Source organism: Ruditapes philippinarum, unplaced genomic scaffold (assembly GCF_026571515.1).
Source record: "Ruditapes philippinarum isolate M1 unplaced genomic scaffold, ASM2657151v2 ctg5497_1_1_1_1, whole genome shotgun sequence".
NCBI lineage: Eukaryota > Metazoa > Mollusca > Bivalvia > Venerida > Veneridae > Ruditapes > Ruditapes philippinarum.
In genome coordinates, this window is record NW_026860621.1 from 48,501 (window position 1) to 64,761 (window position 16,261).

Consider the following 16,261-nt stretch of genomic DNA (forward strand, 5'->3'; position numbering starts at 1 on the left):
ACTCGATTTGTAATATGTTTCACGGTATTGAAGTAATGTTTATTGACAAATCCGAATGAATTTTAAATATGAATTCCTAAATAATGCTATTTCAAAAGAGTATAGACTTTACCAATATAAGGGAAAAACATATTGAGACAAAATGAACAGCATAAAAAAGCAAACACAGCCTAAAAAAACGAAAAAAAAAAAAAACATGCACCTATGCTACACGTAGGGCATCCGTTGTTTTCCCTATTTCGCTATAACGATGAGTATTTTGTTTTCATAGACACAAATCATATCAAAGCACACATTACTGCCAACATCTCAAGGAACTTATCCAAAATATATCGAAGATTAATATATTGTGTGCATTGACCGATATAATCAGTATGCAATAAACAGGTTAATAAAACCGCATAATTCGCTATTTAGAAATGATGCAAACATGATACAAATTGTAATACCTTGTAAATATATTATTATTCTTCCCCGATATAATTGTAGTATTTGCGCAAACATGTATTTCTCCTTAATTTCAACAGTATTACTATGCAATTTTGATTGTCCTAAGTTAAATTGAAGTTTACATAGTAAACGCGGTTTATGCAAGATAGATCAAAATTAATTCTACTTTCGATTTGATGTTTACATCGTCAGTACTTGACCTATATCCGGTTTCTAATACAAGTGACTAAATTTAGCTCCCTTATCAACAAGGTAGGACCCGCATCAGCAGCTTAAACGTATGCAGCCTCTTGATTTCCACAGCGCTCTTTGTTCACACGCACATCTATTTAGAAAAATAATTTTACACCACCATCCATCCCCGCCTCTCACATTGAAGAGCAATGCCTTCTGGTTAAGATGGTCAGTATGCTTCTAATGGGGATTAGGCTCGTAAGCCAATACCAAGAAAGAAGGAAGCATACTGGCTCGGACTACACCAGTCTTAATGTTTTTAACATGTATTATGTCTTATTTCCAGTTTAAGTTATATTTATCATATAATCATTCATTTGGTCTGATGTTTCTTAGCCAGTTACGCCAAAAATAAAGATTTATAAGTCAATCACTTGTTTCTTGGTTTTAATTTGATTGAGTTTAAATTATAACTTAATATGCATAATAAGTTATATCAATTGAAATTCAAAGTGCTTGCTGTAAAACAAAATACATTTCAAACCACACACACATGCAAACACGCTCACTCGCGCGCTCGCGCACGCACACAACCACCACAACCACTAACAACAACAAAAATCAAGTTTCAGATGGTCTTTATTTTTCCCTTAACGAATATTCAAATTTGCAGCAATTTTAAGCTTGAAAGATCAGAGAAGGATTATGTACCCACCGGGAAGTATTTCATCCTGAAGTTTTTTACGATGAATGTCTCGTTGTATATTTTCCGTTGATAATTTGTAATGAAAATTTGTTTTTCTTATGAGCAATAAATTATCAATTATTCATTTTTTTCCTTAAAACTGTTTCTAAGATATGACATAATGTAGACGCCCAATTAGCAATTTGTCGGAATGTTAGTTACAATTGATATATGCGGAATAAATCAATTATCAGTTAATTCGTAAGCCCTTAACGAAGACAGTCTTGTTGTTTAATAGTCTCGATTTGGATTTTAAAAAGTTTCAAACTCGTAACTATTCAACCTTTATTACAAATACATTCAAGGTAAATAAGTGCGATATCAAAATATTAAGTAATGGCTGGATGAAGAAATAAAGTAAACTTACAAACTTATAAATTAAAATAAACAAAAGTAGATTAGCGATGCATTTTTCATTTGGTTCTTGGTTTACCACAACAATTTTATTAACTAACTTTGCAAAAACTCGCATTTGTAGACATTTATCTCGTCTTCATCACCACCAAAAATAAGTCTACATCTTTCTCTGTCAAAACACATAGAACGCGCAGTTAATGGCATTCTACCTACAGTCCGATGCTTTTTTCCTGTATAATCCAACTGATGAAGATTGTTTGATTCATCTAATACAAGAACAATACCTTCAACAACAATGCATATATCACGAATGATATAATATTTAAATTTTGAACTGAATAAATGAGTTCCCTTGGCATCTATTGTAGTTAGACCTGTATCATTACATAAGTAGATTCGCTCACCATTGTCACTTATAGCAATTGAGGGACTGAAGATATTATTCGGATAATGATAGATAACTTGTTTTTGTTTACAGTTTTTGTCATATTTGTAAATTGTGTCTCTACTGCTAACATAGAGTGTGTCACCGTGACAAGCTAGACCGAAACATTCATGATCTAGCGTCACTGATTGTATTAGGCTTATCTTACCTGATATATTCACGTACTGTATGGTATTGCCTCCTAAACTAGCTACAGCTGTATCATTGCCTATATAACATACAGAATAGGGATATTCAGGTACATCACAGTAGCTTATTTCCTTGTATGAACTGTTCAATTTCTTCAGTATTTCATTCCCGAGGTCAGCAAGGAGAACTTCATTTTTAGGAAGCATGCACATACTAGTGATAAAACACTCATCTTGATCTTTGTTGTCTTTATTTATTAAAGTATTATCTATTCTAACGTTATAACTTCTTTTTATACTTTCGATGGCTAGACGACGTTTCTGTTCATCATAAGACCTTTCAGATGTAACTTGTTTTATACCAAGACATGTGCTGTATAAATAGAAAAAACAATTAATTTTTGACACAATGTAATAAATTATATATCACAAACAAAAATATCGACAAACAGTAGCTATACAATCATCTAGCATAGTGCAAAAAGTTCTATGTACTTTTACACTAGTTTTAATGACATGACTTTAATTAACATGGCTCACATTATGACGTCTGTGTATATACGAGGGGTTATCCAAAAATTCGTGAACTTTCTTTGTTGCTTAAAATAAATTTGAGATATTGATTTGAAATTATAACACTTCTTAGAAGAATAAATAACAAATTAACATAGAAAAAATCATGTAAGTAACTTCATATATACAACAATATTTGATTTAACATAAACACATGTCGGCGACAGCGGCGCACTCCAAAATAATTTGACGTCAACGTCATAATAACGTACAAATTGTGCTTCAATGTTACGCAGTCAATGACCGTTCCTGCTTCTCAAAGTAATGTATATCACTTACTTTCTTATGCCACTTACAACACTAATAATCGTGAAATTTTATTTTATCTGTTCGCCTGCTGATTGTTTTTGTGGTGTTTTAGTAGGTATCATATCCAAATTACATTAAAATTTTATGATTTCGCGATTTTCTAATTTCTGCGTGTTCGTTATTTTCCCGTTGTAAACAATATCGGCGTCTGGCGTTTCTGGCAATATCAACAATCAAAGCACAGAAGGCGCTGAATTTGTTTGGGTCTCAGAATGTCAGAAAGGTGAAGGTTGTGAGATTATAAAACAATTTGTTTGTATAGTGTCACCAATGCTGTTTCCAGTGTTATAACTATAGTAAATTGACTGCGTGATCTATGAAGAAAACCATATCATTCTAAATTAGGGTTTGTAACCTTATTAATTTCGATATATTTTGTTCATGGTAAACATGTTGTTTAACACTGATGTAAACAATCATACAGCTTAATATAAACATGTTTATCTATAAGAATAACACAATATTAGACATCTTCGACCAATCAAGAAATATTTTTTCTTTACGAAAATAAATGCGCCTGTCACGCAGTGATTTTCCTTTATTTTTTCGGTGTTAGTGTACATATCAAGGGAAGTAACCGCTTCGAGGAGTTTGGACTACTTTCGTTATTTGCAAATAAGCACATCAGGGACTGAAATTTCGCTACCATTATTTGTTTGGTCTGACGACACGAACAAATAAAAATCAAAAGACATAACATCCATAATTTTAAAGAATTTTAATACTTTAATGACGTCCTAGAAGAAACATGCGATGTTTAGCGGGTTTTCTACGTAAATGATTATTTTTTAGCAAAAAATATACGATGACTAACTGAAATTTTCTACAATGCGCCGGGTGCTGTGTATGTGCTTATTCAAAAGCAATATAAAATCATTATCTATTGACGCATTTAATTGTTCCTTTTAAAACGGTATTCTACAAGGTATGCTGATGAAACTTCATTACAGTACACGCTGACGTTCAAGAGATATTTAAAAAGTCAACGAATTTTTGGATAACCCCTCATACATTGTGTATATATGGTGTATATTTAAACTGTTTTTATATTGTAACTACGTTGTAATTACGTACTTCAGCTGTGACCCACTTAGTTAGTTAGTTAGTTAGTTAGTTAGTTAGTTAGTAAGTAAGTAACTAAGTTAGTAAGTTAGTTAGTTAGTAAGTAAGTAAGTAAATAAGTAAGCAAGTAAGTAAGTAAGTATGTTAGTAAGTAAGTAAGTAGGTAAGTAAGTAAGTAAGTAAGTAAGGAAGTTAGTTAGTTAGCTAGTTAGTTAGTTAGTTAGTTAGTTAGTTAGTTAGTTAGTTAGTTAGTTAGTTAGTTAGTTAGGTAGTTAGTTAGTTGGGCCTATAAGTCACTTTAAACTATATACAATTCATATAAATGATTTACAATAAAACATGTAAAGCATAGAAATATTAATTTGAAATACAGTGGTCAATCATTAAGCAAAGCATATCAAAATTTCAAAAGCCAGAAATTGTAAACAATGTTAAGATGTTGTTATATTTCTTGTTATATTCAAATATGTCTGGGGATTTTTACATGATTCAATACACACAAAGTAATTAATTACTATGTAAAACATCAGGTCATTTATAAAGATAAAACATCTTCTTCTTAACAATAACTATGAAGGGAATATTTTGCCAGTATATTTAAATATCGCCTTGTGACATTACAATTGATTTCCTCTTATGATTTAAATTACTAAATTCCGAACTATCATTTGTGTTGTTGATCCTGATTCAGTAATGTTATATCTAATATTAAAATCAGTTTGATACGCTCATTGGATTTGCACGTATTCAACTGATGGACTCCCACGCCACTTGACGAGACTGCTGTGATTGCTTTTTGGGGGAATCGAACATCGGTAAGTATCACCAAGCAGTCGATGCGTGGCTCGGATAGTATACATTTTCATGACCACGCCCACTATTTTTTTTACTACTAAAATATCTATTTTACTTAAAATGTGTTTAAAATATCTTATTTTCAATAAAACAGCAATGGAAAGTTGTTTTTAAAAATTTCATCCATAATAGGTTCGCCGGCGGAACTACCACCAGGCTTTACTTTACCTCCGAGATCTTTGCTAATTGTCAACCAACCAATTTTCACCAAAAAAAGTGTAATCTACGCAGAAATGATTTATATTCACGATGTAACAGAGCTTAGCTCAAACTTGACTAAGCGATACGGGGTACACATCAGGTATATCCGGGTCGGGCTTTGTATACATGTAATTAGGGAAAATTTAAAAGTTAACTGCAAATAACTACTGAAAGTGCCTACCTACTGTTACATCGTGAATATCCAGGTCAGGTTTTATATGCACGACAAAGTTACAGCCCGGACACGAATTTATGTACCTATAAACTCTAATGGTGATAAAAAGAACTTCAAAATGGTAGTGTGACCTTGACCTTTAAGGTAAGGACGTGATTATTTGACGCGACACATCGTCTTGATATTGTAGACATTTATGCCAAGTTATTTTAAAATCATTCCATGCATGACAAAGTTATAGTCCGGACACGAATGTGTGTACCTATTGATTTTAATTGTGATAATGTGAAACTTCAAAATGTGACATTGACCTTTGAGGAAGAGACGTAATTCTTAGACGCGACACATCGTCTTGATGTGGTAGACATTTATGCCCAGTTATTTTAAAATCATTCGATGCATGACAAAGTTATAAGTCCGGACACGAATGTGTGTACCTATTTACTCTAATTGCGATTATATGAAACTTCAAAATGATAGTGTGACCTTGACCTTTGAGACAGGGACGTGGTTCTTGGACGCAACGCATTGTCTTGATATGGTAGACATTTGTGCCAAGTTATTTCAAAATCCCTCAATGTATGACAAAGTTGCAGTCCGGACACGAATGAACGGACAGACAGACGGTGCGATTATATTATGTCTTCCCTTCGGGGGTATAAAAATGAGTGGGCGTGTACATGTCATTGTATACTATCCAAGTCACGCACCGACTGCCATTTGTAAGTATTTGTCCGTTAGATCGAGCGTAAATTAGTTCATAATTATTATGTATCCGTGATTACTGGAAAGAATCAGGGCAATCTGTTCCACATTAAGAATGCTTCTATAACCAAGTTTATCAAACATTAAGAGTGTAAGCCATTTTTGAATGTACATTGTTATACATGTACCCGAGATTAACAGACATTCAATATACATATACACATGTTTGACAGACAGAAAATTCTGTCCCACGAAGATTTAAAAGGTGTGTATTTCCGGGTATATGCATACACATTTTATCAATTTATATTGCAAGTACAAAACGGACTGTACGTTTATACAATATCAATTTCGTATATAATCGTATGCACTTGTATTTGGGGGAAACTAGTTCCACACCTAATTTCAATTAATTTCTGGTATTGAATCATTTTTAAAGCGCGCAGAAATATGGGTTGAATTTGCCAAAAACTGGTGTATAAAAAGAAACCGCTATTATAACCAAATGTATGAACACATTGTTTGTACCTATAATTCTGTGAGTTTCGTGTTTATTAATAAGCATATGTTCAAAAAGTCTGCACCCCTTCCTTCTATCAATTGCTAGTTTGTTAAACTGAATGACAGACATATTTGTATAAAATGACAACCTGTACGTTTCTTAGAAATTGCGACAACCAAGATAAGCGCAATATTTAAATGTAGGTATTTATGGAAAACCGTTATGTCTACGTGGTTTTACGACTGTGCGATAACGCGATGACGACAGTACGATAATGCGACAATGCGATAGTGTGATGGCGACAATACGATAGTGCAATACGTTTAGCTGGTCATCATTTTTTCGCATGACGTACAGTACATTAAATCTGCTGACCACGAAGACCTCAACGGTATTCCGTAGGTTTTAAAGACGTTAATACTTGGTTGCTGCCCGTCGAGTGGTGATAATGGACACCGAGGGTCTGCGGTCCTCGGGTCATTATGAACATCGTCGGGCCATTATCGCACAATGGCGAGCAGCAACCAAGTATTCACCTCTAAGAAATATGTTATACAAAATCGAAGTGCAAAAATTCCTCATGTTAAGAAAACGGTTGTTACATTCATAAGTTGTACAAATTATCTGCCCTATAAATGAAGGGCCAATTACAGCGCAAACACATAATAACCAATGTATTAGTAACTAAATTACACAGAAGGGTGATATATGATATGATGTTTGAATCATAGGTGCATCACATGATTTTAAAGAGCTCATTTTGAATACTGATAAGATAATAAATTTTAATAATGATAATCATGCAATAATAGTTTGCATGTTTACAAAATAAAATGAATATGATCAGTTTCAAGAAAAAAAAACATGTATAAAAATGTGATAACAGCAATTACTGGCTTAAAAAACAAAATATTTGGTAAATTGTAAAGAATAAGCATACACAAAAGACAAACCAGCGGGTAATCCTTGTAATAAATACCTGGTACTTTTTCAGGAATGAAGGTTTTGTTCTAATTAAAAGTTAACAGTTAAATGAATACAAAATAACTATCAGAAATGCTGGAATTTGCCGATATAAAAATATTTTGTTAGTTTTGTTTGTTTGTTTAAGTTTTACGGCGTACAGGTCAACACAGTTAAGGTCATATTGCTGCAGAAACAGAAACGAATACTTTTGGCTAACCTCTACGGAATGCCGTTAGGGCCATCGCCTATGAATGTGTTGATCTAAAACGCGATAGTCGATAGTACGATGGTGAAAACGCGAAATCACGAAACTACGATGGTGAAAACGCGAAAGCACGATGATGAAAACGCGATAGTACGATGATGAAATCGCGACAAGTACGAATACTACGATGATGAAAGCGCGATAAACTATCGTGTTTTCACCATCGTACTGTCGCGTTTTCACCATCGTAGTTTCGTGATTTCCGCGTTTTCATCATCGTACTGTCGAGTATCGCGTTTCAGATCAAAACCATTCATAGGCGATGGCCCTAACGGCATTCCGGAATGCCGTTAGGGCCATCGCCTATGAATGTGTTAATCTGAAACGCGATAGTCGATAGTACGATGGTGAAAACACGATAATCCCGAAACTACGATGGTGAAAACGCGATAGTACGATGATGAAAAACGCGATAGTACGATGATGAAATCACGACAGTACGATGGTGAAAACGCGATAGTACGATGATGAAAACACGACAGTACGATGATGAAAACGCGATAGTACGATGGTGAAAACGCGATAGTACGATGGTGAAAACTCGATAGTACGATGATGAAAACACGACAGTACGATGATGAAAACGCGAAATCACGAAATTACGATGGTGAAAACGCGACAGTACGATGGTGAAAACACGATAGTTTATCGCGCTTTCATCATCGTAGTATCGTACTGTCGCGTTTTCATCATCGTACTTTCGCGTTTTCATCATCGTGCTTTCGCATTTTCACCATCGTAGTTTCGTGTTTTCGCGTTTTCACCATCGTACTATCGACTATCGCGTTTCAGATCAACACATTCATAGGCAATGGCCCTAACGGCATTCCGTAAACCTCGGATGTTACAAACGTCAAAGCAACAGCGTAGGTCAAAACCACATCAATGGATCAAAAGAAACTATTTAGTCGCTCACTGTATCTGAGTGTAGACCAATGTTACATCGGCCAATCGCTATAAAGAAAAGACTAATTATTCTGCCAACACTCGAATATGTATCAAAGGTGATGACTATAATATATTTTATTCGTGTTACTAACCAAATAAATTAAAATTATTTCAATTGATATGCTAAAATGAGGAATAAAATTAAAGTGTCGGGACAATAAAAGTATCAAATGATTATTTTTGTCAAACTATAAATTGTTCTAATTTGTTTACAATTTTTTTTAAGTGAAATCAAACTTAAATGTTTCTGACAGGTAAGTTGTCAGTCATTGTTGCACGATTTTAAAATTCGTTTGTTTAATTTGATACCTTTTGTACCGTATTAACCACTATAAATAACTGATTGTAAGAAATGTATAATTACCCATGTCTTGATTCCCTGCATGCTGTACATAAAAACGTGTCATGGTCAGGACAATAGAGAGTACATTGTGTATTTTGATGCTCGGCACAAGTCAAAGTTCTGGTTACGTCAGTAAAGTCTGAAGACAGTAGTTTTACGTTTTCAAATATCTGTACATGTTTTTGTGTTTACAGACTAAAAATATCAACGTATTAAGTTTTTCAATAATCCTTAGATATCTTAACGATATATAGCAAACAATATTTTAATTAATTATGATTAATCAATCATTTAATACTATTGGTATGCTCTAATTACATTAATACTTGCACCGACAGGAGCAGAAAACACTGTCAATTATAAAAGGTATCAGATATCATTATTATTCATATTTAACTTACGCAGACGTTGTTTTGCTTTCTCTATGCCATTTGATGAGCAATTAGCCATTATGTCATACGATTCAATGTCATATTGCACTTGTAGCCATCGTCTAAGGTCAAACAGTTTTTGTTGAAATTCGTTACCGATGATAGACTTGAGAAAATCTTTCATGGCATTCGAACTGGGACAGTTGATTTGTATGTCTGTTGACGATTGGTCAGTGGGAGAAATATCAACGTTACGGCATTTCTTCATGGCCTTGATGAAATCTACGAGGTGACAGACTGGTGTATCAGTTGATCTTTCATCAAAAGGCGAACAAGTCATACTATCGTTATCTTTAATATAGTCTCTCATTTTATCATAAACTCGTTGATTCCCTTCAGCATTTCTTTCACCATTTTTAGCAATAACTTTTATCTGTAGATCAAGCAAGAAGTGCTCTGAAAAAAAAAACATAATAGAGAATTAATGTACGGTTTAACGTGCATCAAAATATGCAGATGTTAATGCACGCACAAATAGTGTATTAGCGCTATTCTCAAATAAGTTACATTTGCCATTCGTTATTTTTTTCCACATAAATGTAACACAGATTTCTTCATTTCCCGTTTATATTATACATGGTGCCATTAATCATGCATATTAAAAAACAAAGCATGCTTATATCTGTAAAATCATGTTTCCGTCTTCATTACAATACATCTTACGTGCGCAGTTTTCATGCAAGAACAACAAGGAAAAGATAGAAAACTGGCATTTTGACTATGAATTATTGATGTATTTCACATATAGCTAGTTCAACTTATATTCTCATTTTAGTTTTCAAATAAGTATATGTATGAAAAAATAATAATGTTCTTTATCTGTTTTCCTTTTGTCTTCTGTTCATTTTTAACAAGTCTGTATTGATAAGAGTTTTTAATTTTCTTTTTTTTCATTTAGTACCTTTAAGATTTTTTTGTTTTCCTGCAGATCTAAGATTAAGCATAAGCCCAAGCTCATTTTCTTTATCTGTAAATATAAACACAACTTGGGCAATAACGGAAACTTATGAAAATGATATTCAATAATGCTAAACAAGAGTATATGCGTATCCTATTTTTAAGATATTCCGCATGTATATAAAATGGGAAGAATACAATTTTAGACAAAACGTTTTTCAAGATAATTTCGACACACCCATACTTTCGTGTTTTTTAACTTTTTAAACAAAAACAATACTGTTTCTGTTCAAAGTTACAAGGCTTTTAAAAGAAAAAGTCTGCAAACTCTGGAATGTTTTCTATTTATGGATTATTCTTTTTTCTTTTGATTGTTTATTTTTTTTTTTATAGAAATAAAGACGTTTTATAAGAAAATGTTTCTTGCATAAACTTTTTATAGTGTCAAATTCTCAAACCCCTCTTTCCTGATATATGTCTATTCAAACATCATTTTCATTTCAAAGTGTGGTTCTATTTGAAGCTTCATTTGTTTTAAATTCTTCTTTCTCTCTGAAGCTATTTATATATTGTGTACGAGTATATCAGTATAACATATGTTTAAAACCTTATATCAATTATGGATAATGTTACTGTGTTATAAATCTAACAGTTCTATCATTAAAAGGAAACAATTTATGAATTTGTGCAATTTAAGGGAATAAATGTAATTCTTTTCAAACGGATACAGGACTTTTGAAATTCACGGTTACGTGTATCTCGATAATACTTATGTTTGATTTTAAATCATAGTCTAATAACCTAGTAGAAGTTTCGTATAAGAACAAGCTCTTATTTGTTCAAATCAAAATTCAAGGACAAACCTTTTATCTGTTGCTCTATCAGTTGAAGTTTCAATTCATGCTGAAGAAAAAAATTTAAAGTGTGGCATCATATAAATCATTCGAACCATTCGCTTATCGTGCATAATCATTACGAAGAATGTACTAAGTTTTAATTATATCTATTTTGGTAATATTCATTTAATTCCTTATTTTCTAAAACCAAAGATAAAACTAACAGAACACTGGAATAGTTCGGATACCACCGTCTAAATACTATATTTGATTACCTAGGATAGAAGACAGTAGTTTAGACCTGACCACAAAGTATATTGACGTAATAACACTTTTATGTCATTCAAAATTGTACTCTTTTCCATTACCAACGAATGTAATGTTCAAAAAATCTAAACGAGGCTATATATTCAAGCGTGCATGATGGTTAACAGAGAGCCATGTAACAATGACAGGCATCTGTTTTACATCTTTCTCAGTAATGATTCGTATACAATAAACAGACTAGCGACTTTAGAATCGCAGTATTTTTAAAAGACCTTTTGAACTTATTATCCATTGTATTAGACTTGAAAATTAATATTGCTTTACTTAATTATTGCCCTACTCGGTCTGAAAACATGTTATAACAATACTAATGCATTAGCTGTAAAAACTTGCCTGTTTTTGTGCTGTTTCGTATTTCTCTTCTAATCTAGACATCCCATGCTCTCTCAGCTGTCTCACCTCATGTTCAAGGTTAATCTCAATCTGATTTTGTTGCACCTGTAAGAAATTTATCATAGGACTCCGGTGAAGAATTCGTCTTTTTCATGCAATACAAAAATGTCAGAATCCATATTATGCCCATTTTTTATAAGAATGGAAAGACCTTTAGTATCACTTGAAATCAAAGAAAGTACTACAAAGGACGGTCAAAATGAACTTAAGTTTTTCAAGGTTATTTTTTTAAAACAAACTACCGAATTATTTACATGTAAAAAGCTTTGTTGATCATTTTGTTTACACTCTGTATTGTTGCAATCTTGTTAATACTCAAACAATTGACTGTGTATATGTGTGAAAAGCCTAGAATTATTGAACTCACGTTTGCAAGATGATACAGATTGATCCATTACAATCTCACAACAGATAAAGTAATTGTACTTACTATTATAGTCAATAATGCACTAACTATTATAGTCAATAAACGTGTTTCACAATAATGCAAAAGGACCTGACGTATTATTACAAATTATATGTTATATTGTATTGCAAAATAAGTAGTTTAGAATTTAGAAATTGCTTAAGTATATTTTGCAAGAAATATTTCAAAATGGATCAATTTATTCTTAATTGATACATTTAGAAAGAAATACGATTTATTACATAAAGAACCAATACAATGTATCTCAATTCGGCTAATTATGTCTTTATAAGTACTCTTATGGGATAGTTACCATATTTAGTAAATGTAAGGCGTTTGTCACGCCTGGCTCCCCTTTCAGAGGTGTATTGCCATGTTTGTCCTTGATATTTAGTACTTCTTTGAACATCTTGATAAACTTGTTTAGTTGATTTTCAGATAGTTCATAGTTTGGACTGTGTAGAATATCATTCCGCGCTGCCCTTGCCTAATAAAGTAACACTTCAGTATTTAATTTAAAGTCTCATTCAGATTTGTCGCTAAAACTGTTGACTTAATCAATTTTAATGCCAATTTGACAGTGGATGTTCAAAATAGACTTTAAAATAGACTTGCACAAAATAGGCGAAATATCATGTATATGCAATGTTCAATTGAGAAACATACATAAATAGGTGATTGCTGTGGTGAAAATTTTTACCTGAGCAAAGGCATCTATTTTCCCATCGATGATAACTTCTCCAAGCATCATTTCTATATCAATGTTGTTTATACACATACTAAGTAAACCAGAGCAGTCGACATCTTTAGCTGATTGTTTGCCTTTGTAGCCAGTAGTATTTATAAAGCATGTAGCAACACTCCATGGATCACTGCTCCATTTCTGGACATCCGTGTTCGTGAATGATGGATTTTGAAAGCGATGTTTACAAACTATTTTACTATAAACGTTGCCACAAAATCCTCCATTTGGACACATTTGTCTTGACTTTCTTTTCTTACTGTTTGTACATAAACACTGATGTTTTCCTTGCCGTGGGCATTGATCTTTTTTATGTGGGAGAAGACTTTCCTCTGTACAAGTGTTGCATGTGTTTCCAAGTCTTTTCATTAGATCATCATGTTGTTTGGTAACAGCCTTGTCGGAAAAACCCTCTAAACCTATTTTCAAATATTTTAACGCTAAAGCTCCTCTCATCCAATTTCTGTACAATTCGTGTGTTATCTGTTTTCTATGAATAAGGTCTGTTTCGCCTACAATAAATTTAAGACAAAAAACAAATGATCGGGCATCTGGAAATTTGGTATGAAAATAATAGCATTATTTGCTTTTTAAATTTACTAGTCTTGTCTAAAACCTTATGAATAAAATCATGTTGTGATAAAAGATTTACAAAAAGGACCTGATCGAAATAATTTTAACCAACTAACAATTAGTAGCAATATTACCCAAACTAAGATTACTTCCAAATGTGTTGATTTTACCTTGTATTTGAACTGTTGTTTTAGATGAGACATTACCAAACTCAACTATATATTCACCCTCGTCGTGTAATTTTACATTCGTGATGATCAATTTGTGTGTATTACCCTTGGTTAGTATAACATTTCTAGCAGATGATTGTAGAAGTTTATCTTTATGTCGCCAAACAGGTTTACTCGTTAGCAGGTTCACCTTACATTCTATATCAATGTTTCCATTCTCAATAACCTCAATCTTGACAGGCAAATCAACGACCACACGTAATGCCTCATCTGAAACAATATGATGGGATCAAGATAATTGAACGAAGCATAATTAATTTGTAATTCATTTGATCATTCGATATTAATTCTAATATTGCAATATAAGAAAAAAATACACATATATTTGTATTGAAAATAAATCATACATTAAAATGATTAATTCATGAAGCAAAAGTTTTTTGTTCGCAATGATGTTGCCATAACAAAGTTTTCCTAGCAGGATCTATTTCGTGAATGTACAAATATTGAAGCTTCCTAATCCTTGTAACCAAAGTAACAATTATTATTGGTAATTGAATAGACTGTTCTTAATAAGCGCCTATGTATGCTATTATATATTTACATTCCACTCAGTCATTTGTCATTTAATTTATTGCTGTTCAGATTAATTACTTTTTAGTAGCAAATTATAATGTCGTTAGTTGTCAATCAAACTTAAGTTAAAGCCTTATCTAAAATTATAATTTCCATATACTAGTTTAACTTACTAGATAGACAGCTTTGAAAGTTATAAATAGTAAATGCCATGGTAAGGTATGACTACCTCGTTATCTGCTTCTAAGCATTAAACAAGAATACAAGTCTTTAATGCTATTATTCGATGAAAGCATACCTATAACAGTAAGATCAGCTGATGTTGAAATATGGCCATATACACACGTATATTGACCCGTATCTTCTAATGATGCACGGGAAATCGCTAACCAATGATTGCCATTCTTGCTCATGACCATTAAATTGTTTGAAATTTCAACCGGCTTGTAATCTTTCCTCCACTCAACATTTTCATCTGTTGGAAGGTTGAGTTTACATGTCAAAATAGCTGAATCATTGATGTAGACATTTTTGTTCTGAAGTTCTTCAGTGAACATTTGGCCTGAAGTATATTGTATTTTGTTTAAAAGATTATATTTCAGCTATATCAAGTTTTTGTATATTTTAACCCTCATTTTTTGGTAATGTTAATTTACCATAGGCCAATAGGAATAATTCATAATGTTAATTCAAGTGTAGCACAAAGTTTAGAAACTTGTACTGTTACATAAGTAAAAGTACTTTAAACAGTATAAAATTTTGTCACGTGCTTTATTTTCTAAAACAAAAAATGGCCGGCATTTGTTCCCTTATTTTTCGATGTTCACCACGAAGGGCCATTACCAAATAGACTATTGCAAGACAGAAATTTAAAGTGTTTGCACCTAGAAAGTATTTCGCGTCTTAATTGTCATTTGGTTGAATCATTGAATAGTAAGAAAATTAATACAAATTCGTTTTCTTCGGAAGTTGTGATTAACTATGTGTCGGAATGGAACAGGCGATTAGAGCATGCTAAAAAGTATTATTTAACGAATTTAATAAGTGAAACATGAAGATGTAAGATACCATCGTAATTTCGCATATGCACATTGTCAAAATCCATGGGAAGAATTTTCTGGTTGGCATAGGATCCGATTTCACAGATCATAACGGATAAATGTTTGTGTTTGATTTTGTTTACAAATGAAACACAGCTTATTGTATGTTTATGACTGTTTCATATCATCCTTCCCTTAAAGAATAAAAGAAAAAAAAATACTTTTCAAGTTCACTTACAACTTGTAAGACAAAGACAGTTGCGTAATTGTTACCCTTGGTTCAATTTTGTTACAGTTGGTTTAAATTGAAGTTTTCAGATCATTGCAGTATTCGTTCGAGGTTACCGTAATAGAATAAATAACACATAGCTTTGTGAGAAACAGTAAAAATATCATCACTCGTAAAAATACTGTAACCCGATGCGTTATACTGCTCGTGTCATTATCAAATTGAATACGATCTCATTTTTTATAATATACTTTGCATATAGCATCTAATTGTATTATATATCATTTGATTGACCATATATTGTATCAGTTTGACTCATGCTGAATACAAATTTAGAATATACATACATGAATGTTCAATTAGTTTTATGGTCGATCCTGGCTATCTTAATCAATTATATCGTTATAGCCAAACATTAACACTATTTGAAACTTGCAT

The 16,261-nt window shown here is 32.4% G+C and overlaps 1 protein-coding gene across 3 annotated transcripts in view; it reads right to left on the reverse strand.

Moving 5' to 3' along the window:
• Window positions 1–1,342: 1,342 nt before the first annotated feature.
• LOC132712801 (uncharacterized) overlaps window positions 1,343–16,261 on the reverse strand; it is a 45,309-nt gene continuing 30,390 nt past the window's right edge. Inside the window, exons 1-11 of one of the 3 annotated variants that reach the window (XM_060695237.1) lie at window positions 15,623–15,769; window positions 14,853–15,116; window positions 13,979–14,248; window positions 13,194–13,747; window positions 12,807–12,980; window positions 12,028–12,132; window positions 11,395–11,434; window positions 10,536–10,601; window positions 9,605–10,030; window positions 9,225–9,342; window positions 1,347–2,672 (exon numbers count right to left, since the gene is read on the reverse strand). In XM_060695237.1, the coding sequence (XP_060551220.1) occupies window positions 1,820–2,672; window positions 9,225–9,342; window positions 9,605–10,030; window positions 10,536–10,601; window positions 11,395–11,434; window positions 12,028–12,132; window positions 12,807–12,980; window positions 13,194–13,747; window positions 13,979–14,248; window positions 14,853–15,116; window positions 15,623–15,704 (2,952 nt within the window). In that variant the 5' untranslated portion in view covers window positions 15,705–15,769 and the 3' untranslated portion in view covers window positions 1,347–1,819. Of the gene's footprint in view, window positions 2,673–7,791; window positions 7,865–8,748; window positions 9,343–9,604; window positions 10,031–10,535; window positions 10,602–11,394; window positions 11,435–12,027; window positions 12,133–12,806; window positions 12,981–13,193; window positions 13,748–13,978; window positions 14,249–14,852; window positions 15,117–15,622; window positions 15,770–16,261 lie in introns of those variants that run through there. The other 2 variants (XM_060695236.1, XR_009623354.1) reach the window with 2 other exon arrangements.